The 27326-nt window shown below is 45.6% G+C and overlaps 1 protein-coding gene across 4 annotated transcripts in view; it reads left to right on the forward strand.

Moving 5' to 3' along the window:
* The window catches only part of SCAPER (S-phase cyclin A associated protein in the ER), a 258505-nt gene that overhangs the window by 227852 nt on the left and 3327 nt on the right, over window positions 1-27326 (forward strand). For all 4 annotated transcript variants that reach the window (XM_032469107.1, XM_032469110.1, XM_032469109.1 and 1 more), the window contains 2 exons: window positions 3186-3335; window positions 24825-25016. In XM_032469107.1, coding sequence (XP_032324998.1) covers window positions 3186-3335; window positions 24825-25016 — 342 coding nt within the window. The remainder of the gene's footprint in view (window positions 1-3185; window positions 3336-24824; window positions 25017-27326) is intronic.

Here is a 27326-nt window from a genome sequence, read left to right on the forward strand (position 1 = left end):
TACCGTCAGTCATTGTTTCTCATTCTTTCCCCATCATTTCCAGGTACCCTTTTCCCCTTAGCCAGTGCACAGGCCAGGAAAGGACCTGCAGGGACCTTCCTCCTGGCTCCCATCCCTTTGGTGCCTAACGTTCAGCACTTGTTCTTCTCTTACTCTTCATCAGCGTGTGTAGGGACCCAAATGCCTAGAATTTCTAGCATCAGGGCCTTTAATACATGTACCAACGATTACCTTATTGTTCCAGTTACTTTTATACATTTGAAAAACAAACTTAGTGGGGTAAACAACAGCTTTTCTGTTATGATTGCAGATTCTGTGGGTGCAGAATTCAGGCAGGGCCTGTCACAGTGGGGGTGGCTTGTCACTGCTCCACGTTGTAGGTCTTCACCTGAGGGGCTCGAATGCCTGGGGTTGGGGGTGGGGATGGGGGCAGAGAGGAGGGGCAGGTTGACTCAAATAGCTGGGAGCTGAAATTATCTGGAGGCTGCTTCACTATCTGGGGATAGTTTTATGCCTGGGGTTACTCAAAGTCTAGGTTCACCAAGAGCTATTGGCCAGAGGCTCTACATGTGGCTTCTCTGTGTGACTCGGGCTTCTCAGAACATCATGGTGTCTGGGTTCTGAGTAGGAGGGTCCTGAGAGGAAGTTTCCAGAAAACAGATGTTCCAAGAGAACCAGACAGGAACTGCATGGCTTTTTGTGACCTGGCCTCAGAAGTCATATAGTTACATATCAACAGTACTCTATTGGTTAAGTCAGTCCTAAGCCTTCCAGATTAAAGAGGAGCAGACATAGCCCCCATCTCTCAATGGGAGGACCGTCAAAGATTCATATTCATTTTTGTAACCACTGCACTCTATATATCAAGCTAAAGCAAAACATCTGTCCACACAGACATCGTTATGTAAATAGACATCTAATCATGCACGCAGAGCTCAAGAAAATACCACACAAATACACAGTATTTACACTGTAAAGCAATAGGTGAGTTTAGGAGAAAAGTACCATTCTTATGCTAGGTATGGTCGGAGAAACTTAGTTCTAGTTCCTCAAAACAACTTACTTTCAAAAGTGAGGTTTCAGGAACTGTGTTTATAAAGGGCAGAAAAAGAGATTTTAGGTGCAGCATGGGTCTGACCTTAGAAAAAATCTGGGAGACAGTTTATGAATTGCCCTGGGAGGATCAAAGGAACTGATGAAGAAAATTGAAATGAGATAAATTTTCTGAAACGCTGAGGAGTTGGACAAGACAGTGTAAGACTTGTTGATGGTTTGGGTCCCGATGCATCACAAGAATGTAGAGCTGTTACAGAGAAGCATCCTCATCCAGACCTCTGGGTCTGCAGTCGGACTGACCTGACTTTGAGCCGTCATACTACCAAGTTGTATGACCTTAGACAAGCCATTTGAACCCTTTAGAATCAGTTCCCATCTGTAAAATAGAGACTAAAAAACATGTAACTCACAAGTCTGAAGATTAAATGAGACATAAAGGCACTGTGCTAGCTAGCACATAGTAGGCCCTTAGGTAATGTGAACTGACTCAGCTTCTGAAGGTGAAGAATTTACCTAAACCATCTTGCAGATGGTGAGTCAAAAAGTTAAGTTTTTGATGCAACATTCCCAGTGCTCCTGCACCCTTCTCCAAAGCCATAAACCTGTGTGACCTTTTGTGTGAGAATTCATCACACAGTAGTAGCAAAAGGTTATCCATTAGAATTTTTTTAACTGGTTCCATTTCATTGTATACTAATAAGGCTGTCAAAATATTTTTCTCCCTTCAGCAAAGAGTCTGACTTCACTTTGAATTCATATCGGCACAGATGGCCTTGAGATCCTGGATATTGTATATTGCATTCACTGTGACAGTTTTTACAATTGAAGGTGGTCTCAAGAAACAAATCAATGTACTGACTTGGCAATTAATTCTGGCTAAAAAGGAAATATAGTTTCCTTGAAAAATTGGCTTAATTTTTATATTCAAACTTACATGCCCCTTGACCTGCTCTTATCAGTGAAGGTTAAACAGAGGGCACTGGGTCACAGCATGCTGGACGCAACTAATTAAATAAGGGCTGAGCTGAGAAGGTGTCACTACTTGATTTAAAGGAGCAAGGCCGTCCTGAAGTCTCTTTGGGGCTTGAAAAACATTTTGTCTCAGTGTAATGAAACCAAGACAGAAGGCACTCTTAAAATTTAGCAGTAATTTGGTTTCAGCAGTATTCACTAAAGGGACTGTGTTTCACCCGCTGTTAGGCAGAGTGATTTCATTGAAACTTCTGAGCTGCAACGTATCTGACCTGGTTCAAGCCAGCCAAGACCTCAGATCAAGAAATGAGTTTAAAACGCTGCCTTTTCCCACAGGCGGGCAGTGGTGCTTCATTCCAGTGTGGGCTGCAAGTGTATTCTGTGGGCTTCGCCTCTCCCCTTTGCCCTCCTGTCGCTCTGTCTGTTTGACATGTTTATTAAATAGAAGCTGCAGGCTGCGCAGACAGACGCAGGCTCTCCTCCCGCGTTGCCCACCGCCAGCAGCCCTTTGCCTGTCTTGAGAAAGGATCCCAGAAGCCTTGTGGCTGAGGGGGCTTCGTGGTTTGTTTGTTTTTTTGAGGGGGGGTTGGTTGTTGGGGGTTTTTTCACATTCTTCGGGGAGCTTTGAGTTTATAGAGCTGGCTGAACAATAACTAGTTGTTATTTATGTTTCTTTTCTGTTTGAATGTAAGTAGATAATTAGAATTGTATTTTTATCCCTGTATACAAGAAAATATTTTCTCCTTCAGAAAAAAAAAATATTGGAAGTTAGCTAAATAGTAGATTTACAGGTGAATTTTAGTATTTTTTTTTATTTTTCCAGATTTTCTACAGTGAGACTGTGCAATGAGAAAAAAATAACATTAAAATGAAATAAATACACATACTTTAGGTGAGCGTCTAGATCTACACAGTACAGGCATTTAGTTTGCTGTGCTCTATTTTGTCTTTTTTTTTTCAAGTTAAACATAGCATTTATCGTGGTCATTTATTAGAGCAAGAATCCCCAAAGTGAACTGCCAAGCATCGTGCTCTAGAGATCCCATAGGCCTTCCCGGCACCGGGGCAGAGAGTGCGCAGGGCCCGGTCTTGCTTTGTGATTTGCAGCCCTGGCTCTCCCTGGGCTGGGGGTTCTAACTGCTCCTTGTCTTTGTCAGTCTATCATAGGGGCGGAGGGCTTGTCCCTTGCATTCCGGCACATCGCCAGCTCCCTACTGGGCCACTGCAGCCAAGTCTCCTGTGAAAGCCTCCTTCATGAGGTCATCGTCTGTGTGGGCTACTTCACTGTCAGCCACCCAGATAACCAGGTAAGAGGCCCAGGAGGGTTCCTTCCATTGCTTCCCCAGCACGGAGAGTGTGAGGTATTGGAGTGAGAAAAGGCAGGCTAGCCTGCTGGAACCCATCTGTCCTGTGTGAGGCCCTCTCGCCAGGCTCCGGGGCTGTGTCTCTGACTTCTTCTCCCCAAAGAGATTTGATCAGCACTAGACCAGCTCGACAGCCTCCTCTTAGAGATACCAAAATAAAATATTTTTAATAAAATACTCTTCTTAAGCAACACAGAAGCATCTGCTCCCTTACCACACCGATTCTGATGCTTTATTCATACATTTTTTGTTTTGATGAGATTGATTGCATCTTTCATCTTGGGTCACTTTGCAGATAGCGTTAGAGTCTGGTGCTTTATGAAACTGCTCTTGGCCCTTGGTTCTGCCTAGGTGCTTACGAGGCTTCCGATGGTGTTGGAGGGGAGCCCAGGAAGGCAGGATGTGAGTTTCACCCCCTTGAATCACCCAGATTAGTTTTGCTTTTAACTATTTTAATTATTTGGTTTCTGATCAGGATTTCATTTGTAAATAGGGTTTTGTTGCTTTAAAAAGTTGGGAAATCTGTGTTACAGATTTTATTTTAAAAATAATAGTGAAGCACTTTATTTCTAAAAACAGGTATGGCATAAGTAATGTGTCAAATTGTAATTCCTGACAGCCTCATTTATCTAAAGCCTCCTACTCAGCAACCTTAATTATGTGGTTTACAGCTGAGAAAAAGACCTCTGGACAACCCTTAAGCCTCACTCTAAGCTACTCATTTTTTTAAACAAATCTCTAGGTGTGCTTACCAGGTTTGTTAGCCCACAGTCAACAAGAGCAGGGCAGGAGCCGGCAGCAGCCAGGGTGCAGTGCCAGAGCCAAACACAAGGTGAGAGCTGCACAGGCGGAGCGGAGGCTGCCTACCGGCCAGGAGAGAGAGGACAGAAAAAGTAAGACACGCCCCTGATCCCAGAAACTGTGGCCGTCTGGCGTCCAGGGGACGCTAAGCCCCAGGGTTTTCCCCCAGGTGATTGCTGATGCCCCCAGTGCTGGCCCTGAGTGAGCAGGGAGACAAAATGTATGTTCTGTCCATTCCCTTTAAGAAGGTTGAGGAACATGCAGTCCATTCTAGAAAGATTTCCATGATTAAAATACAGGAAATGTGGACCCTTACCGGAATAAGTGTTGTACGTAGGAAAACTCCCCCTTCGCAGACCTGGTCGCCAGGAGGGCAGATCTTTCTCACGTCCCACCTCGGGAGCGCTCGGGCAGCGCTCTCCCCTGGCCAGCACCCTGGGTCCTGACACTTTGTCCTTTCTGCGGACGGACGGGGTGGCAGATTCCAGGGTCTCTAAAAGCTCCTCAGGGAAGGAAAGTTGAGGGAAATTGCCTATGTGGTTTTCTTTTCTTCGTATGTAACCATTTCACCTACTGAATTGCATTTCATTTACCTCTAAAAGCTTGTTTTTATTTTTCTGATTACAAAAGTGTTTCTTACTGATCATGAGAAAGATAGTCAAGTATAAAGAAGGAGGTGGAGTCACAGTCACCCCTGATCTCACTGTCTGAGATGGCCACTGCTACCGATTTGACAGGTCCCTTGCTGTCTGTTTTCTGTGAATATTTTTTGCCAGTTAATATTATTGAGATATAATTGACATATAACACTGTATTAGTTTTAAGTGTACAATATGATTTTTTAATATATTTATATGTTACAAAGCGATTAGCACAGTAAATTTAGCTACCATCATCTCACATAGTTCAATTTTTTTCCTTGTGATGAGAACCTTTAAGATCTACTCTCAGCAACTTTCAAATATACAGTGCAGTTTTAACTTTAATCACCATGCTGTACATCATATCCCCAGAACTTATTTATCTTTTAACTGGAAGTTTTTGCCTTTGACACCTTAACCCATTTTACCCACTCCCCACCCCTCGATGAATATTTTTACATTGTTGAATCATATTTTATATATATATATACTTCTATTCTGCTTTATATACTTAACATTATATCAGAATCATTCTTTGTGAATATCCTTTTTAATGGCTACATGGCTTTATCTTGTATAGACAGCCCATGGTTTACCTAACAGTTTCCTCCTTTATACTTAAGTCGTTTACCATTTATCATGACAGTATCTACTGCACTTGTAAAGAGTTGAGTAATTTGTGTGTGTAATAATATTTTGCTGTAACAGTTCTACAGCAGAAAGTTCAGTTCCTTCAGCGCATCCATGTTTAGAGGTGGTTTGAAACTCTCTGCTTAAACCAACTCAGTTGTGATGAATTTACTGAACTCAGAATTGTGCGAGGTTTCAAAGTTCTTCTGCATGCCAGATCCCAGACTAATCCTCTCCTGTAGATAAAACACATGCTGTAAGTATCTCTGCGCTCATCAGAGTGAATGGGAAATGGGTCGGGGGAACTGGTATTTGGAAATGGCGTGTTGCAACTGACCTGGACCTGATGGCAAAGTAGCAACTGGGCATGCTGGGACAAGAAAGAAGCAGATGAAATGGGCAGAGAGAGCAGTAAGCAGCACAAGGAGGAGACAGAGACCCTATGGTTTTTCAGTTGGGAAAGACGATACAGTGGGGCTTAGAGGTCATTGTTGAGAGGTGAGTTCACTACAAGAAAGAAATCAGAAAAGATTAAAAAAAAAAAAAAAAAGCCAACCTCCTTTCTCAACACCTTGCCTCCCGGAAGGACTGAGTACTGACTGGACGTCCGCTCCTGATCTGGGGGAAGGGCAGAGGAGCCCGTTCAGTCCTGGGGAAGTTGCTGGAATGTAACAATCTGTGCACAGAAAGAATATAAAAAGTAGAGAAGTAAGAAACTGATAGAAATAATGTAATTGTCAAACACTGAGACAGTGCACCTTATAAAGACACTGTCTCTAAGTGCCACCTCTGGTATTTGTAGAATTCTTCACACTGCTCATCTCTTGTCTCTTGGACCTCACTAGCAATTCCTTGAAGCTGTAAGTGCAGGAGTCACTCCTGCCTCACAGACAGGAAAGGAGTGAGGCGTCAGAGAGGTGAAGTAAGCCCCCTGAAACGACCAAGAATTGCTAAAAGACCAGGACTAGAGCCCAGGTCTTGCAAAGCCTAACTTGGTGTGCTTTTCATTTCACATTATTTAAGAAGGTGTGTCACAGGCCCCCTCTACCAGTGATCTCTGAAGCATTTCTTGGGTGGGGGTGGGAGGTGTAGAAAATGATGCCTATTTACCAAGACAGTACATTGAGAAGCTGCTACTCTGCAAGTCTGAATGCTCACTGGGAAGTTTCTGGAACGTATCTGTATGCCTTACTTGGGGACGGCTCATAAAGATCCTGGGAAGGTGTAAATGAGTATGTTTTATAAGCACAGAGTGGAACACAGTCCAGCAAATAGAAGGCCTAGGTTCTAACCTCGGCTCTGTCACCAGCTCCAGGACCCTGGATAAGTCATTCTCCCTCCTGAAGCCTGAGTATTTTTGACCATACAAAGAGGGGGGTTGGTTCTGGAGATGCGGAGCGGTGATGGTTGCACAATATTGTGAATGCATTTAATACCATCGAATGGTAGGCTTAAAATGGTTAAAATGGTAAATTATATGTTATATGTATTTTACCACAATGAAAAAAAAGTTAAAAAAAAAAAAAGAAGAAGTGGATTGTACTGGATAATCTCCCCTTTGAGCTCCATGAGTCTATGTTATTTTAAAGACTGAGATTAGAACCACAGACCAGCACTCTGATCTAGTGGGGAACATATTGGGGTTTTTTAGACCCTTCTTGACCTACTCGGGCTCTTTTAGCACCAGATGGCTTCGTGAGCTGCCTGCCCACTCCATGGCAGCTCATCCTTAAAAGCTGAGTACTCCTGGGCTCTGCTATCTTACGAGCAGAGACTGGCAGGTGAGATGTCAGGTGCCTTGCTCTGTGAGGCCATCTCTAGCCACAGTCATTTCACCTGCACCAAAAGGCTGTGCTCGGTAGCTGTGGCTGAGCTCCACACCCGTCGGTGGTATGGTAAGGGCAGAATCGGGGAAGTAGCCTTAAGCTTGCTAAATGATAACTGCTCATATCCCAGTAGGACTTGGGCGTTTTCTACAACTAAAAAGCTGACTGTTTATTTTCATTCCAAATCCCCTTTCTTCTCCCTCCAAAACCCAGTAACCTGCTGAGTACGAGTTTGCTGAGGGAAGTGGAAATGCAGTTTTAAGCTCTCATGCCAGTTTCGATCAGTTTCCTGGAGCCTCCATCCTGGAAGGGTTCTAAGATAGCTAGTTCTGCTCCCTCACATTCTCATAGATGGAGAAACTGAGGCTCAGGGGAGGAAAGGGAATTGCCCAGCAAGAGCTGACAGAGCCCGGCCTCCTGATTGGCAGTGCCCTTTCCACTTCACTTCTGTTTTGATGAAAGTAAATTTATTTAACCTCGTGCCAATTTCTTTAAATCAGAGGAATTTCAGAGGAGAAATTCACTTAATGTTTCTGTGTCATTAGTCAGAAGTCATGTTAATTTTCAGGGCCTGTTTGTCCACAGAGGATCCTTTATTTCCTGCTAGGGAAACAGCTTGTGTCTTTATAAGACAGGAGATCCTGAACTCCTGCTGCAGCCCAAGGCTGTTTTATTAGGTAGCTGCTTTGCATAAAGGATTGGCACTTTTTATTTGCCACCATTTCATCTATTAACTGGAAGGACTGAGCCCCATGATACCAAGGATGACTTTAGAAAAGAAAGCTGGATAATAAAAGTAATGCCCCATCCTTGATAGAACCAATCATCTGTTTCCTATAGAGTTGCAGTTTCAAAATGTTGTTTTATTAATCAAAAGCTTCCTTGTATTTTATGGTACTTTCATGGCTCTTTCTAAGCTCCTTCCCATTTAATTATTACAATGAACGTAATTAGTATGTGCTGTCAGCTCTTCACTTTATTTACATTTTATATTGGATAATTAAATGTGGTCTGATAATTAAATTAACCCAGACGACAGATGATTTGACTGCCTGCAAATTACTATATTGGGAATAAGCACCTTTGCATATTCATTTTAGTTAGTGACTGACTTTTTCATTTGGAAAGGCCCCATGGATTGCAGCTCTCAGAACCAGAGTCTCTTACGATAGTTGAAAGGAGGAAGGACCCTGTCGGCCCACCCTCCCCCATCAGCTTCTCTGTGGAGGAGTCGTACAGATCATGTAGTCATCTGCTCCGCACTGTCCCAGAGGTTCCTGAATGCTTCTCGGGCGATCAGCACTGGCGAGTAAGCCAGACAGTGAGGCTCTTGAAACTAGATTCTGCCTGAGCTGTGTGACATGCATTTTCCAAGCCTTTTGTAATTTGATGACTTAGTAAGAAAACCCAAACGTTAATTGCCTAAACGTTCCCGAAATGTATCTGTTGTGCTCACCTCAGACCTTTCCCTGCAGACAAAGCAGGGCAGTTTCCCAGTTGTACACCATCTGTAAGGAAGGGAAGCAGAGCTGTGTTTTAAGAGTGACAGTTTTCCAGAGCCCCACTGTAGCTTTTAGAACTTTCAGAGGTGGCCTAATTCCTGCTCAAACATTCTTGCTTTACTCTTTGTTTTTCTCAAAGGCAGATGGTCTTAGGTCACACCCATTTGGTAAACTCCCCTAGTCCCATCCAGGTCCAAGAATGGAGTCTACTGTGGGCTCAGAGTGGACGCGCCAGCATTCAAGCCCTTCTGTTCTTCCAGGATTGGCTGCTTATTCTTTAGCTGTCACACAGACATCCAGCTTTCTGTATTTTCTTTCTTTGTGTGGCAGATACAGTCCCCTTCATAAAATAAAAATGCTTCATGTCTAAGGAAGAGCCTAAGAATTTCAACAATATCGTTTTGGAGTTACTCTTAATATGACAGCACCAAAGAAAAATGAGGGAGTTTTCCCAAAAGTAGGACAATAAATTTCCTAATTAAAAATAACTTCTGCCTACAGATTTATTTTAAGACTTCTAGTGAGTGACCTAGCTGTATTAGAATGGAGAAATTTGCCAGTTAGCCATTTTGTCCACTTATATTAAAAGTCACCAATTTCACAGAATCCAAAGAAAAGATACCTTTTGCTTCCTCATCTCTCTGGTGTCCTCGTCTCTCTTTCTCCAACACAAAAGTAGTTTGAAGTACCACATGCTCATACCAAAGTACCTTTTTACTCCAAAACTGCCTGAGAGGCTATAAGGACCTCCTTTCTCAACCCAGTGGCTGCACTACCAGGGAATCAACCCGAGTAAACACAGCCTCCCCAGGGCAGAGCCCTCAGATGGAAACCTTCACCACTCAAGACTCACACTGGCCAGGTACACTTGGAGCACTTACCTGAGAAAGGAACATTCTTCCCCCTTCGTATAGGATTGCGTCCTGGTTTGTGACCCGCTGTAAATCCCACGGAGCCTCCTGCCGGTGGTGGGCACAGCGGCAGTTAAGGTGGGACCTGAATGGATTCACGTCTTGAGTCAGTCTGAGTTGAGGTTTTGAACTTGATCTCTGATGGCACTAAAAGTTGAATGTCACAGAGGGTAAGAGCAGAGGCTCTGAAATCAGCTGACTTTGAAATCCCTGTTCTGCTCTTTCCTAGCACTGTGACCCTGGTCAGGTTACTGAACTCTGAGCCCCAGTTTCCCCATCTGTGAAATGGAGGTCGTAGTAACCACTTCCCAGGCGGTGTGGACTGAGACAGCGTAGGCCCCGATGCACAGTGAGCGCGCAGGTGAGGCCGCCGCTGCTGCCCCTGCTTGCCCCGGTATCCGCCTCTTTCTGGCACTAAATAATACACCTGATTCAGCAGTAGGCTGAATTCAGAATGCTGGTGTAGTGATCTGAAAAAAACAAAACAAAACAGGACAGTACAGGTAAACTATTCTTTCTTCACCGGTCTTCCCAGTTTCTCATTTTGGGGGAGCTCGGATTCAGAACACTCCAGTAAAGTAACTGTCATGAAATATCGCACTGAAACTTTGAAATGGGAAACTAGCCGTGATTTCATCTCCATTGGACTAGAAGAAGTTGAGAATCCACTCAGCTGTGAGACCTGGGGTCGTGGAGTGGGCCGTTTAGCTGCTAGGTGACATGCAGTTGACCGTGTCCTCCTGGGCTCCATGCCTAGACTAGGCAGAGCAGCGGGAGACACACAAGGGGAGCCAGACAGTAAGCGCCCAGCCCAGACCCTGTGAATGCTGCTGCCAGGCCAGGGCTGTGCGCAGACCTCATCCTTTGCTCACTTGGAAATCTTCTACTGGGGTGGAAACTGAGGTCAGAAGGAATATTTTGTCAAAGTTTAACTCATAACTAGTGGTAAATGTAATTTTTCCTGGGCCTGTCTTGGTCTTTTTAATAATCACTGATATAGACTATAAAAACTTAATCTGTCATCACAGAACAAACATCTCTCCTGAGGTAGGAAAGTTTATATCAGACCCTCATCAGTCATGAAAAGCCCTGCACCAGAGAACCAATGCTGGTGCAGCAGTCAGGATGGCTGGGTCCTTCCTGGCCTTACAGCTGTGTGACCCTGGGCGAGGCACTGCCCTTCTCTGGGCTCTACTTCCCTGTCTGTCAGAAGAGTTAGGCTGGCTGCTCTGAAGGGCCCTTCCAGCTGTGATAGAGGACAAATATATAATTCTAAGATGAAGTGGGAAGTCATGGCCAGACCAACATAAGGACTTCAATTTAATAATTTTCATTTCTGAATGCAGTAATCACAAACCTCCCACCTCGGCCCACTGGGCTCCTTGCTCTTCTGCAAACACACCTCTCACCTCAGGCCTTTGTTCTTGCTGCTTTCTCCCTGGGAACCTCTTCCCTCAGAAATCAGGGTGGTTTGGGGAGTGGGGGCCTTCAGAGGTTTTTTTCTCAGATGTTATGTTATCAGAGTGGCCTTCCCTGATCACAGTAACTAAAATAGTGTATCAGCGTCCTGGTTACTGTTTCCTCTTTACCTTGCTCTATTTTCGCTCATACACCTATTACCCACCCCTGACATTTATTTACTTTGTCTGTCTCCCCACTCCCATCCCATCCCACTAGAATGTTGTGGGAACATTTGGAGCAGAGTCTGCCTGCAATGCCTACAGCAGTGCCAGGCACATAGTAACTATTTGTGACTGAGTTTGTGGATGTTGAGATGACACATCTCTCCTTAGGGGTAATCCTGCAGAGAAGGTTACAATGGCCCCAGATTTTGAAGGATAAGGCGTTTCTGTTTTACTGACCAAACTTCCTTAACTGACTTCTAGCTAAAAGTTTAAGAGCCATTTCTGTGGTACTATAAGTTCTTTATTTTTTAATTTATTCTTGAAGAAACGTCTTAGTTTTGCTTTTGCTGGAGCCAGTAATTCTGAGATCCAGAGGAAACCACTCTGTTTAAGGTCTGGCAGATCCTGTATTTGAGAAAACAGCGGTGTGTGAGAGAAAGCTTTGGAGGCAAACAGCTTCATGTCCTGGCCCCTCCTCCCACCTAAGTGATAAACTGGGGCAGGTTATCCGGAGGGTCACTTCCCAGCTACAACACAGGGACGAGACGTCCTAACTCACAGGGCTGTTGCGAAGATTAAATGCCATCCTTAGTGCACAGACTCGCAGCTGGGAGCGTGGATGCCTTTGCAGCATTTGCTCACCGAATTGGAGGCGTTGTCACAGCAAATCTGCTCTGACTTATTATGATTTTTTTTTTCAAAAAGGCTTTTTGACAGGGACGTCCCACTGTAAGAAAGTGCCCACTGTGGGGAAAAAGCACCCACAAATCACCATATCATTCATTTTAATAGCAAGTTTCCTGAGGGGATTTTAAAATGTTTTTCTTGAATCTCTCCCTGTGTACGTAGTTCCTCCGGGATTCCGCGCCCTGGTCTGCCGGCAGGCCCTGGGCCAGTCTCTGCCTCAGGGCACCGGGGGTGCATTTTCACAGCGTGACAAGAGGGACACGGGCTCTGGAGCCAGGTGACCTGCGTTCTGGCCCCAGCTCCACCCCTTACCAGCCCTGTGATCCTAGTCAAACCATTTACCTTCCCGGTGCCAGGTTCCTCACCTATCAAACAGGGGTAACGGAGGGATAACAACACCTCATGAGCTTGTTGTGCAAACTAAATTGGATCCCGCACACAACAGTCAGCACATTCCCGGAGCCAGAACACGTGTTAACTGTGATGTGACCGAAACTGTCATTGTCTGCCTCCACATCCCTGCTCTTAATGGGGAAATCCCCGAGGACCCACTGTCAGCTCTGACACTTGATATCACCTTACACAGGCCATCTCTACTATCAGAGCACGTGTCCCCGTCTATGGAGAAACTGAAGAGAACTCTGTGTATCCTCTGTGGACCCAAAAGACGGAGAAGCACCAGCAGGCCCTCCTCCCATAGGGGCCTCTGGGCTGCCACTCAGCGTGCAGCTCTGGCACGGCTGCCCAGGAGGGTGGCGGGGGGCCGTCTGGCTCTGGCCAGCTGCCAGCTCCGCTTCCCAAGGGGCATGCCTCGTTCAGCTGGTCAGACCTGACACGTGATAAACACATGCTCGTCTGGAAGGCAGTGAAGGAGAATCTCTACTCACCATTTGGGGCTGCAGAAATAGGAGAAAGGGAGACCTCACACCCAAATAATTCTCTTCTGTACGGGCAACTGCTAAACTGAAAACACACCACGGAGATACCTCAGAGCTACACTGAGACTGTGTTAGGGAAAGAAACTGGAAAACGCTCACATGAATCAATGTGAGCATTTAATGGGCCTTAATTGGAACCTTATCCTACTGTACTTAGAGCAGAGAGATGAAAGCAAAAGAAATCTGAGAGACCATTTATTTCACTTGAGAACTCAAGCAGTAAACTGAAACTACAAAAAGATTTGACTACTATTATATTTTTATGATTAAATAAAATTGTCATAGACTAGTGCTGGTGAGCCCATAAATGCTCCATGAAATGCATCCATGCTCTCGGGCTGCTGTTAGGATGTGACCAGAAAATCTACCAGCCTGTGCTCTGCATTTATTAACCCCACTGTTCTCGCACCACCCAAAGGCTCCATGGTGAGGAAGGTTTGACCCAGGTTCTCCTCGCAGGGAAGGTCCAAAGCCCACTTGGAATATTTGTATTTTAAAGCATTATTAAATGCTGTCCATGTACCTAGCCACCTCCTTACCCCCTCATACACACATCCTTTTAGTCTGTGATGGATATAATCTTGCCAGTACTCTGTGTGTGTGTGTGTGTGTGTGTGTGTGTGTGGTTGTAAGTTTTCTTAAAGAAGAATGTGGGGATAGCCTATTTTGTGTGAAGAGTTTTTCATTCATTCTTAAGGAAAAAAATATACTCTGAGCTCTTTTTTTAGTGTTTAAATGTAATGTCTGCGCAGTCGTAGGCAGCATTCAGTGCTCATGAGCGTGAATGCTCGTAGCACAGGATTATAGTCTTTCTGCAAGTTCACAGGCCTTCAGAGCTCATCTAGTCCAGCTCCCCTCATTGCCAGTCAAGAGAAGGACCCGTTCTAGTCCGTGGAACCAGGCCTCCTAACACCCTGTCTAGGGCTTTCTGTGACCCACCTTCTCCCTCCTCCCCTCCCCCGACCTTGTGATAGGTGGGACACAGACCATGCAAATAAACAGAAAATCCAAAATAAAGTAGTCCCTCAAATGTCCCTCACTATGATGATATAGTGAATCTGTATCATTTCCAAGGTCTGTGCTCTGTAGACAAACTTCTTTCTCAAACATAAATTAAAATGGAAACAGCATTTATGGGTATAGACCCTGACAAATTATAGAATCCATGACTTTTAAGGTTAACCAACTGTTTAAGATAATCTAGCCCAACTTTCTTGTGCTGCAAGACGTGTTTGAAGGGAATTTAGAACATGCTTCCTTTAAAAGGTAACTCCTCTCACAAAACAGACAACATGAAAGAAGGAAAAAGAGGCTCTAACACAGAACAGAAGGCTGGAGGTGGCTCCCTCTTGGGGAAGTGCCAGTATCATGAGCTGTGTATCCATGTGAGCATTTGTCACTCGTCCTTTCTCTCATTTATTAACTTTTACTAAAGGCCTACCTCGTGTCAATCCAAGTGCTGGGAGATGCAGAAATGGATAGAACTCAGACCTTGTCCTTGTGGGAACCCCAGCCGAGGAGCTGTGCGGTCAGTGCTGAGACACATGCCTGCCTTTAACAGACATTCAGCAAGTGCCTGCAATGGTCCAGGCACTGTTCTAGGCACCCAGGAGACGGCGGGAAACAAAACAGACTAAGTCCCTGCCCTCAAGTTGCTGACATTCTGGAAGGAAAGGGAGAGACAGACAACAAGCAAACCTGGATGGGTGCTAGAGCTTCCTCTGGTGCCCGAGCTGATATCCCGCCATCCGGAAGTGGAGCAGACACTTAGCAGGTGGAAGAGACATTCCAGGCATAGGAAAGGCCATGAGCAAAGGGACTGAGGTGTAAAACAGCCTGGAAGATCTAGGGAACTGCACACTGCTCGTTCTGACTGGAGCTTAGGAGGCAGTGGGAAGACCCAGAGCTCAGAGCGCAGAAGCAGGCTGGGCCCAGGTAAGGAAGAGACTTATGTGCTAGGCCAAGATTTATCCTCTAGGGGATGAGGAGGAGCCCCCTCAGCGTCTGAAAGCCCACTTCCGTATGGAGAGTGGGAAAGTGGGCATCCAGGCCTCCACAGTGGAGCCCCTGGTTCTGAATCCTCTCCCGCAAGAGCAGTGATGTTGGAGGGGGTACCTGCCCAGAAGCCTTTGCCTCCCTCTGCCGGTGGTACCCAGCGTACACAGGAAGCAGAGAGCCACAAGTTAGGGGCCTTCTCACCCAGTTTCCCTGGAGGGGCACAGCAGGACAGCCCGTCACCCCTTGCTGTGTGAGGAGAGTGCTTGTTTCTGTAGGATCACCTGGTTTCCAAAGCCTGTGAGAGGCCAAGCCCCCCACTACCAGCCTCAGCCTCTCCTCATGGCCCTGGCTTCCTCCTTCCCTCTCTCCTTCCTCCTTGACCCTCTGCTGGTGCTAGACAGCAGTGAGTCCCTGGGACCACCAGGAAGGAGGCTAGCGCTCAGAGGGCCTGCCTCCCACACAGCCTGCCAAGATCTCTGCATTTAATCTCAGCCTAGAAATCTATCTTATGGCAGAAGCAAGTTTGCGGGGAGAGGAATTTGTTTGCAGTGCTAGCCAAGGGAATCTTTGTGCTTCTCTACTCTGAATTTGATTTGATTATGTACGTGGACAGACTCTTCAGATTTTTCTTGTGTGATATTTAAATAAAGTCACTTCAGCACCCTCCCTACTTGACCCGCAAGGCATGGCCTGATTAGAGAAACAGGGTTGGAGTGGGGAGCATGCCATTTTCTTTATGTGATTCGTAGAGGTCACTGGCCTTGGGGCCTCTTCTGTCATATTACTCCTCTCCTGGGCCAGGGCTTCAGGTATCATGACACTTGTCACGGGTGATGTGGGCAGAGAGGCTTGGCCCGTGCGCTGGCCCAACCACTGCAGCTGCTACCTCTCCGCCCCAGCGTGGTAGCAGGACCAGTTTTGTGGGGAGGAATGCAACAACTACTTTGTTTCTGCTCTGCTAGAAAAATATTCTTTGTTCCGATGAGTTACAGGGTCTCTCGGCTGTCTCTTGTAATGAATTTAGATGTCTAGACGCCTATTTCTGCCCTTCTGTTGAGGACATCTTGTCTCTGACAAGAAAAGGAAAAAGACAGAACAAGAATTCCTAGGCATAAAGAATTTGTCTTGGTGAGATTTAACTATTTGTATACATTTCTGTCTGAGGTCCATATTCCGTTCACCCTCCCACACTGGCCGGAGGAGGTGGTTTGGCCTTAGGTTTGACAGACTAGCCCACAAGCTCACTGAAAGACACTGCCCCACCCCACCTCCCCTGCTCTCCGGACGGTTGTGCCAAGAGGCTGTTGGATTCCATAGGGTGCCGGCTGACGTACTCACTCAGCTGTTCCTGTAAATCCAAAGACAGTGTCCTCTGAGGACCTTGAAGGCCCTGGGAAGAGGATGCCCAGGTCTCTGGTGCAGTAAGAATAAGCCTCTAGAATCAGGTTTGGAAGCCAAAGCTTGGTCCTCATTCATTCGCTCCCCAGATGGTTACTGAGCACCTACTGTTTGTCAGGCTGTGCCCGACACTGGGGTACGGCAGTGTCTGAAAGGGGCATAGCCCCTGTTCCCACCAAGCTTACACCCTTGAGACTGTTGGAAACCGGAGATTCACATTGGCCTGTCTCTGCCCGAACGACTGCTGAGGCAGCTAGGGCCGGGAGAGCCGCACGTGTGGTTCCGTCTTCTGATCCACGGCAGACGTGGGACTGGAGTCCCAATGACATAGTAGTTAGAAACATGCTGAGGGCATTTTGGGAAAAAAAATGATAAAAATAAAATGAAATAAATACGGGGAGTTCAGGATCACTCAGATCTTAGCAAAAATCAGAAGGATTCGCAGAGGTACAAGTAGGTAAGACGGAACCTGACCATTTCTGTTTTGTTTCCTTGAATGTGGGTGAGTTCTGGAGCGCTGGGGATTTTACAGTATGACACCATGGTTGTATCTGGGATGGATGGATGGATGGACAGATTTGGAGGGCAAGAAACTGCTACAGAACCTTTTTCTAATTTATTTCTGTTATTTAGTGTCATGTTTTGGGTATGGTCAGGGAATGAGCTGTTCCCATGTAAGTGTGAATTTGGCAGATGACCAAACTTACCTTTAAAACATGATGTTTATTTAACATTAACTGTGATCTTTTTTTTTAATATTACAGTTCCCTGCCTTCTTAAACTTGAATTATACTTATACATTATGTGTTCTTGGTGCATTAAGAGGTGAATACCCACTATAGCAGCAGGCACATGAGGATTAGATTACTGTGTGTGTGAAGCAAGTTTTTAACGTGTAGAGTAGTAAGGAAATGTGGGGGGTTGTAATGGGATGTTTTGCTACAGCACAGTAACGCTCTCAAGACCAACTCTTTATACTAAATGGTTCCAGGCATCTTTCTGTATTCTTATTTCTTCTGGAAATAACCTTAGTTCCCACCCCTTCACTCATCAGTGTCCGCTGATGCTTCCTCTTGTCAGTTTACCTGTCGCCGGTGGACTCCTGATTTGCTGATTCCAGTGCACTTTTGTTAGACTTGCTTCTGATACGTGAATTGGTAAACTGAGTTGGAGATCGCAGGACTTTCCTGTGAAGAATTGATGTAGCTTTTGTGGAAAGACTGGGCCCTCTGCGAGAGCAGGGGTGTCTGTGACACGTTCACTCCCTTGTTCCCAGTGCCTCACGCTGCACTTGGCCAGAGGAGATGCTCAGTAAATGTTTGATGAATGGACTGATTTGTCTGCCCAGCAGCCTGCTTGCTCGTTTCCTGGTTCTTGGCTGCATTCCAGGTGGTCACAGTTGGAGGAAAGGGGCCTCTGGGTGCAGAGACTCGGGCTGTTCTCCCTTTACATAACATGGCAGCGTCTCCTGGGCCTTCCCGGCCGCTCTCCCGGGGTCTTGGAGGCGGGCACAGCAGCTGTCATTTTACAGACGTGGAATGTGCAGACTCTCCCCAGGCCGACTGCATCTCCCAACCAGACTGAAAACTCCTCCGTACCCTACCTCCACTTCCCCTTTTTCCTTCTTTGAGTTTAACTGTTGGGGGAAACTAGTCGGGTCATACCAGAGATCAACATGGTAAATGTATTGTAGATGATAGCCATTGTTTCAAAACCGTAAGAGCAGACTTGCAGGCACTCAGAACCTGGAAGGCAGCTGACTACAAAACCATCACTAGAGGGTCCTCGTTTTGGAGTCACATGTTCCAACAGTTCACTCCTGAGAGTCTGGCCCCATCACCACCCATTCCTCTCTTTCAAGTTCTTACATCTGATCATTTGAGACAAACCCTTGGCACAGCCTAGCTTATACCTAAGAACTGGTTATTTGGTATCTGGCCAAGCAGAATACAGGTTTCTGAAGAAAGGCCTCTTGTGTTGGTTTAATCTGTGTCTGTGGGTTGGTGTAGTCTGTTTAGAATGGCAGGATGCCACCCTCATCTTCATCTGGGCTGGGAAAGTCGTGTGAGAAGCTAGCGGGCGGCCAGTCAAGGGAATGAGCTCAGGCCCGGCAACAGAGAGCCCCTCGGCCTAGGAGGGGGCAGCCTCGTGAGTCTGGTAGCCCTGGATGGGCCCTAGAGGTGGGAGAAGCCAGCAGTCAGAGTCGCATGAGTTTTCCAGGCCCAGCTCCCCCAGTGACTGGCTGGCGGACCCAGGACAAGTCTCTTAAACTTTCTGAGCGTTAAACCTCTTCTTATAGAAGGGTGTCGTCATCTGTGTCTGCCCACCTCAGGTAACGTAGGCAGAGGGCTTCATAGACGGCTGAGCGCTGTCTCTGCCGGTGACAGGCTTTCTGCTGTGTTGGGTGCTGCTGAAGTTCTGGCAACGCGATGTCCTGGAAGACTTTGGATTCCTTCACATCAAGTAAGAGACCAGTGTTACCCACCATCCACAAAGAGGGACGACTTTTTCCAGCCCTCTCCTTATAACCAGGCCAGGGAGCCTTGAGTTTGTGCCCAGGATGCTGAGGATCTCAAGCTCAGCTTCTAGGGCAGAGGCAGATGAGCACAAAATCCATCCTTTAGGGATATCTTAGTTCCATAGACTGGGTAGCTTGTAACCAACAGTAATGTGTTTCCTCTCAGTCCTGGAGGCTGGAAGTCCGAGGTCAGGGTGCCAGCCTTTCTAGGTTCTGGGAAGGGCTGTCTTCCAGGTTACAGACCACCAGCTTCTCCCTGTATCCTCACAGGGCCAAACTGAGGACTGGAAGCCTTCTGGGGACTGTTTTATAAGCACACTAACCCATTCATGAGGGCTCCATCCTCATGACCGAATTACCTCCCAAAGGCCCCGGCTTCCAATGCCATCACATTAGGGGTCAGGACTTCAACGTAAGAACTGAGGGGGACACAAACCTTCAGCCTGTAACAAGGGACTAGCCATGCAGACCTAAGGCAACATGACGTGGAGACAGCCGAGGACCCGGAGTCAGAAAAGGGCATCTAAAACCTGATGAGAGTGTGGTATGATTCTCCCTCAAGGCAAGGCACAGATGAGTTTGTTAACCGGGGACCCTCTGTCACTTTGATTCATTCATTCCAGGAACTTTGAAATGCCTCTAGCAGAGCCATGGAGGCCAGGAGAGTAAAAGACACAGCTCCTGCCCTTCGAGCACATGGAACTAAACTTCACACACTTACATAGGGAATAGCTGCTGCCCGTGTCTTTGGGTCAGGAGAGGCGTTCTCCGGCCGTGCGGCCTGGGGACCTGGGCTTACAGGATTCCCTCCAGTGCTTGGAGGGGAACTCCTCCTGGGTCTGAATCAGGAGCCCACAGCACTTCCTGCTTTGTTTTCAGCCTGTCTGTCTGTGCCGTTACCTGTGTTTCCTGGACGGTGCTTACACCGGGATATTCTTCCCAGAGCTGTCAGAATGCACTTCCTGCCCGGCCACCACAAGACCCTGGCTGGCATCCCCTGCACTGTTTGCAGAGCTCTCTCCTGTTCAGGCAGGGCCAGGGAGAGGCCGCGGCAGCGGCTTCCCAGGTGGCATGAAGACTGCTGGGGAGTCCCAGCCAGAGCAGGGCCTGCTGCTGCCAGACGCCCCGTTCTAATGAGCAGCCTTTATGGAGAGATGGGGGTGGGATGATGGAAAACATTCATTAGGCCTCACACTGGGAGGGGACTTCTGGTCCTGCAAGTGTAAGGAAGCCAGATCTGGCCAGAGAAGGCTCAGAGCAGCAGAGCTGGGGAGCTAACCAAACGCTCAGAGCTAACATTGTTTTTTACATTGTACTCCTAGACACTGTCTCATTTAATCTTCATGTAAACCCTGAAGGCTGCCTCTATTTTACAGAAAGGACACTGAGGGTCAAATGGGTTACCTGACCGGAGCCAGCCCTATCTGACACCAGGCACCTTGAGCCTGCAGATTCATGGCTTATGGCCACCAAGAGAGAACTGACCCACTCGATTCTGAAATACACCTGGGTAGCGAGGGTAGCCTTGCTAATGAACCTTCATTCTGGCAGGGGCAATGAGGAATCAGAGTTGAGCTATGGACTGAATTGTGTCCCCCCCAAACTCGTATGTTGAAGCCTAACCCCCCACGTGACTGTACTTGGAGATAGGGCTTTTAAGAGATAATCAAGGTTAAGTGAGGTCGTAAGGGTGGGGTCCTCACACGATAGGATTGGTGGCCTTATAAGAAGAAGAAGAGAGAGAAATCTCTCTCTCCATGTGCATTCACTGAGGAATGGCCACATGAGGGCACAGTGAGGTGTCGGTCTGCAGACCAGGAAGCGAGCTCTCCCCAGGACCCAACCGTGCTGCACCCTCATCTCAGGCTTCCAGGCTCCTGAACTGTGAGAAAGCACATTTCTGTTGTTTAAGCCACCCAGTCCATTGTGTTTTGTAACAGCAGCCTGAGCAGACTGACAGGCTGGTATTAAGTCTAGCAGCTTTTTCTCTCCACCTAAAATTCTTCCACCTACAATGGTAGGTGCTCAGAGCTGATCTGAGCCTTGAAGGCCCAACCCACCTTCTCAGTGCAGCCTTCCTCACCTAAGTAAGGAGCAATCTCTCTCTCCCATGGGGCCCCTAGTGCCTTCCCTTCCCTCTCTGATGACCAGGCTCCTTTGTATTATTGTCATTTGTGGACATACCTCATCTCCCAAAGAGCCGAAGCTGGATTCCTCTCTGTGTCCCCCATGTGGCTGACCCAGGAGGCACCCTGTAGATGTCTGCTGAATTGAGAGCTCTCCCAGGGCACCCAAGTGATACTTCACTGGTGGGAAGTGCAAAGATTGCCACCAGAAGGCCTAGGGGGTGGCCAGTTGTCAACAGATGAAAGAATCACCATGTCCATCTGTCTACTCCCCCTTTTTTTTTAACCAGATGCCTTGTTAATGCCAGTGTTCAGATCCTCCTGGTCCTCCTTCCACTTGCCCTAGCGCACACTGGCAACATGCAGCTTTCGTTTCCCTAAAGCCTCTTCTTCCTAGAATTGTTGATAGTTCCAAAAAGAAGAGGGAGTGGGGGGTTCTCGCCCACTTCCTCTCTTCCCCTCTCCCCACTCCCTCCCCACCCCTTGCCAATGGTACCGAAGATCTTTGGGGTAGAAGATGCCTTTCTTCGGTGACTGTGGAATTATGCCCACTGGCCTTTGCTTAGAAGACCAGAGAAAAATTCTGTCCAGAGAATGATCAAGAATGGATCCAAGAAGGCCTTCATGGGCTCTCTCTTATGTTCTAAATCAGTCAGGTAGTTTCTGTGTGACTTCTCTTAAATTCAAAATGCAGGAATCTAATTTTCAGTGAGAAAGAGTGTATTAAAGACCCAGAACCCTTGGTCGTGTTCTTCATTTGGGTGCTGGTGACACAGGTATGTTCACTTTGTGCAGATGAAGCTATTAAGGAGTGTGTGTGTGATACTTCAATGAAAAGCACTCTTTTTAAAAAACTAAAACCCAAAACAACTGAGCCATTTGCTTAGGTCACACAGCTAAAGGCAGGAACTCAGCTCTCCTAACTCTTCAGTTAAGACCTATTTTAGAATCACATCTTAGAGCAAGTAGAGAGGCCAATTTCAGTCTCTCTTGATCTCAGTGTTGCTGGAACTTCCCTCAGTTCCTGTGGAGCCTGCTGTGCCCCTGAGAATGGGCACAGTGTCTGAGAGGAGGTTTCTCATCACTACTGAGGCCACACCAGCTCCCTACCTGCTGTCTCTGGTGACTGTGGCCACTGAAGAAATCTGCAGGCAGGTCACATCCTCCCCTTGGTGCAGTGCCCTGGAAAGGGGCCCTGTAGAAAGCCCTTTTATGCTTGTGTTGGCCTGGATGCCCTGAAAGGAAGGGCAGGTGGTCTGGCCAGGCTGGAGGGTGATGCCGCCTTAGGCCTTATTGGCAGCTCTTTGTCTGGACAAAGGTGACAGATCAGCAGCTATTGATTTAGCTACAGCTCCATGAAGAAGGCATATATAGTGAGAAAACATCATATTGTAAATCTGAGGTCTCTCTTAATTATGTTCATTCCTTTCATTCAGCAAGACTTTCGTGTCCCGTTATGACTCTCTGCTGACTTTCTACTGACTTTGGAAAGCTTACGCAGTCCAAGATGACATTTGACCACCCGAAAGCCTGGGAGTGAGGGGATGAAATAAAACTGAGCCCTGACTTCATCCCCCTAATCTGTCAAAAGCTTCTCAGACAACTCTCCCCTGGTTCCCAAGGCCCTGAGCATTAAGCTCAGGCTGTCTGCATCCCAGCCTGGCTTCCCTGCCCCTACGGGTGGTGCTGGGCCTAATTCAGCTGACTGTTCAGCTGTGCTCATGACATCAAACCACCACTCCTCTGTGCCAGGAGCCTCCCTGAACTAGCCAGGAGTTGTCTCGCCCACTGAGTCTCAGTGCTGCAGGTTGACCCCTTCCAGGACCTCCTAATCCTGTCTTCCTATAACGTCTGAAATGTCGTTCAAGGGACAGTACCATCTAGATGTCCCATTCAGGCTCCTAGCTAAGCCAGGGGGTGTGGCTCTTCCCACCCCTTGTGGACCCCTTACCTGTAACCTGGTTAAGTCCTGTCATAGGTGGGCCTGGGGGTAGAACTCCTTACACCCAAGGTGACCAAACTACCTACATCCATTTGTGTCTTCTGCTGTCCGGGGATTAAAAGTAGTGGCCTCTGGCAGGTCATCTCACTACACTGCTGGTGACCTCTGTAAACCCACATTTTCAAAAGGCAACTGATAGCCAGCTCGGTTCCTGGAGGGGACTGACCCCCAAGGGGATCTGCCTCACCCCAGCAAGGGTCAGGAGTCCAGGCGGAGTAAGTTCCAGTTAGGCTCTCATGTTCTGTGCTAATTTACCAGGAACCAGGAATTGTCATCTTTGAGTTAACGTTGTGCTGTGCCAGCCAGACCGTCCACTTTAATATCTTTTCAATTAGTGAGTCTTCCAATAATAGCATTTTAACAGTGAAGTTCCAAAGAAAAAACTTGTTCTTAATTTTTGTCCAAAAGGGATAGAGAGACTTCTAATAATGATATCATTATAAATTCTGAAGTGATGATCATTTGGCTGTGCTACAAAATTTGTGGCTAATAATTAAAATAAAGATTTAAGTAAATGCTTTATCAATAAAGTAGATGATAGGGCATATTTTTCTCAGCCAGTGTCAGAAATGGCAGCACATAGCCATGTGCTGAATTGTCACACTGCAAGTCTTTAAAATTCCTGCTGGATTTGAAGGTATTAACAAGTCCCTATCAACATTCTCTGAAGGGTTTTGATGTCATTTTAGCTATTGAGCTAAAATATGTGAACTATTACTTTGTTGATTTTGTTCTTAAACCAAACTGCATTATCATCTGAGAGTGTGTTCTTAAAGTATTGTTAAAAGTACTTTGAAAACTTGTAAATCCCTGTAATTTATGTTTCTCCTGCCTCTGCTGTTTCATTCTGTCCTTCTGGTTTTAATTTGAATGCAGTCCTGTCTGGGTGTGTACCTGTAAAATTGTGTTTTTCCAAGTACAATTTACAGTCTTGACCTTAGATTTTACAGTGTTCCTAACCTTCCACGAGCTTCCCCCTATGCTAAGAAGTGGGCTTTGGGTCACCCAGCTCTTTTTATTAGAACAGTCTAATCAAGGTTACTTGAAACAGATCTGAATTTGACATTTCTTAGTTTATCGTGTAAGCCTAGGGAGTAAGTTAGGAGGGCTTCCCTGGAAGCCCATTAATTGCATTGCCCCATTTCTTAAAATGTACACAGTTGTAAACCTAGACTGCTTCGAGACAACAGTCTCATTTATCTAAACAATTCTCCTTTTAGACTCAGTGGCACTGATGGAAACACAGATAAGCAGTATGGATCGGAGGAAGGATCTTTTGGAGGCCGTGTTTGCTGAAACTGTTCCCATTCCCCTTGCAATCCCTTTTTCTTTCCCACAGCTTGTCTGCATAGGAACAGCTCTATCTACGCTCATTACCTTCCGTGAGCTAGGTTAGGGGAAGACTGCAGTGGGCAGGACTACAGCGGACGGTATCTTTCTTGTGTGTGAGCTCTGCAGGTTTTAAGGAATATGGCTATTTTGCTTTAAGGGGGAGAGTGAAGGGTGGGGCGTTCCGTTAAAGCAGTGTGTATCCCGAATCCATTTCATCCTCTCCGTGGGGAATCCATGTTTCCTCGCAGATTATAATTTTTCAATGGCTGCAGAACTTTGGGAAACTTTTCCTTAAGTTAGGAAATGAGATTTATTTTCTGCTCCTTTCAAACATCATTTAAATTAAGTTCTGGTAAGGAGTTATGAGTCTTTTTCCCCCCTCCTCACACTTCTTCAGTGTGTTCTCCGTGGCTCTTATTGACACTCCCGGCCAGGGAAGGGACACATGGGGCAGGCTGGGGCTTTTGGCCACTGACCTGGGGTTCCTCCTGTTCCAGGTAATCGTGCAGTCCGGCCGCCACCCCACGGTGCTGCAGAAGCTCTGCCAGCTGCCCTTCCAGTACTTCAGTGACCCGCGGCTGATCAAAGTGCTGTTCCCGTCGCTTATCGCCGCGTGTTACAACAACCCTCAGAACAAGATCATTCTGGAGCAAGAGATGAGCTGTGTTTTACTGGCCACGTTCATTCAGGTACCTTCTGTGTATGCCTAATTCTCTGGCTTTACATGTAAGCTAGTGCAATTGAAAAGTAAGTGAGCCAATTGTTTATTCTTGTCAGAAACACTTTTTAAAATTTCACATATTTCTGTGCTTGAAAATTAATTTCTAAAATATCATGATGGTAAAACTGGGGTTTGAGTGTTGTATAATTTCTACTTGGAGGATTTCAGGAAAAGGATATTTTTCCAGTTAATGAGACGGTAAACGTGCAATAAGGAAATGTTTTAAAAGACTGCTTTTAAGTCTTTAACTGTTATATTCATCTTGCTCTTTGTCTAGTTACGGGGAATGGATAGTGACTGCTGAAGAAAGATCAATTAAAACTTCTGTACATTTGTAAATTTTTAAATAAGTATTAATATATACACACACAGCCTGTGTGTGTGTGTAATAAAAATCTATTATATTGCTTTTTCTTAGATCTAAAACTTTTAAGAATGGGCCTTATATTTTTCTGATCCAGTTAAATTCTGTGGGACTGGAATCAGAATCAGTGCTGTAGCAAAGCAGCATTTCCGCATCTAAATTAACCCAGTCAACCTACAACAGAAAATCAAGTTGGCTCTTCTTTAACATTTGCTAATAGCTAATCCTGTGATTTTGTTCCTGTCTCTATATATTATCATTTGCTGAAAATCTTCCATTTTCTTTCAAATGTTCACCCAAAAGCCAATGTGTTTTTGTTCCATGACGCACATGTGATTAATAGACAATGTTTTCTGTTCATAATAATGAAACAGAAAGCAGAGCTCTGTATTAGTATTGTTCCTTATTCTGGCTAATACACATAGATCACTTTTGAAAGGATGTAATAGTGCCCAGCTGGCTGGGAGGCTGAAGAGTCCCCCAAGCCTGCTTCACCTTAGACAGCAATTAGCACTTTACATTTCTTAAACTATCCTCTATTAGATGATCAATTAATAAACACACTAGATCAATTATGTTTAGGAATGTTTTATTTTCAGCCTAATTATTCTGTTTGAGTCTAGGTTCCATTTTCTGAAAAATTTTTCTAAGATATTCAGATCTACAGGTAGAATTGTTTCAAAAAACATTGCAGCGTTAATAATTAAAATCTTAGTGAAGTTTTATAACCATCATATCAACATTTAGGATTCTTCATATATTCTTAGCCTTAGGATTAAATTAAATGGAAAATACGATACAGAGAATTTTACGACCGTGATCTTAAAATTCATTCTTTCATTCAGCAGGTAATTTTTTAGTGCCTGCGGTGTGCTGGGTACTGCTCTAGGCAATGGGAATACAGCAATGAGTAAAACAGATAAAAATTCCTGCCTCTAGAGAACTTTCATTAGAGTGAGGGAGTCACTCAAAAACAAATAAGTAAAATAAATAGCATGTCAGATGGTGTTAAGAGCTGTGGAGAAAAGTAAGGCGAGAGAGGGGGCAGAGCCCGCCAGCGAGGTGCTGTGCAGTTTTTTTATGGCAGGAGCAGAGAGGCCTCAATCAAGACAGTGATATTTGAGCAAAGACAGTTTTGCATCTGTACCAGCTTAGTCCCTTACATTTTCAACTGCTGGAAAACAATGTATAAAAATATAAATGATACCAGAATCTAAACTAAGGATCATGCATATTACGTGTGTTCATCTGGTATTGATCTCAAAGTACTTCTCATTCAACTCTATTACATTTAACACGTTTAAATGTAACACATTTAACATACATTTTATTTTAACACACAAATTTTGTAAATGCTACAGAAATTTCTCATAACGCCTATATGGGATGTGTGGGACAACAGCAAGTTAGATTGGTGGAGTTAAATCAAGCATTTTTTCTATAAATATGCTCAAGGGAATGAATACGCATTGGATTTTAGTTTATAAAATGGTTCTGCAAGGTTCCTGTGTTAGATTATTAATAGTTATTAAAAATTACATTAAAAATAGGAGCTAGTAGCTCGTCCTAGGTGTCTGAAAATTTATGTATTATAGATGACATTTATGTTCCATCTAAAAGTAAAATTCCTAAACTTTAAGATTCACCTGCAGAATAGATGGTCCTAAAGGGTATTTTGCTAAGTGCAGTCAGAAAAAGACAACTACCATATGATTTCACTTACATGTGGCATCTAAAAAAAACAAAATAAACGAACAAACAGAACAGAACAGAGACAGACTCACCGATACAGAGAACAAACCAGTGGTTGGGATAGGCGGGTGGGGAGTATATGAAAAAGGTGAAGGGAATTAAGAGGTACAGACTTACAGCTATAAAGTAAAAAGTCATGGGGATGTAGCATACAGCATAGTC

The sequence above is a fragment of the Camelus ferus genome, chromosome 27 (genome assembly GCF_009834535.1).
Source record: "Camelus ferus isolate YT-003-E chromosome 27, BCGSAC_Cfer_1.0, whole genome shotgun sequence".
In the NCBI taxonomy this organism is placed as follows: Eukaryota; Metazoa; Chordata; class Mammalia; order Artiodactyla; family Camelidae; genus Camelus; species Camelus ferus.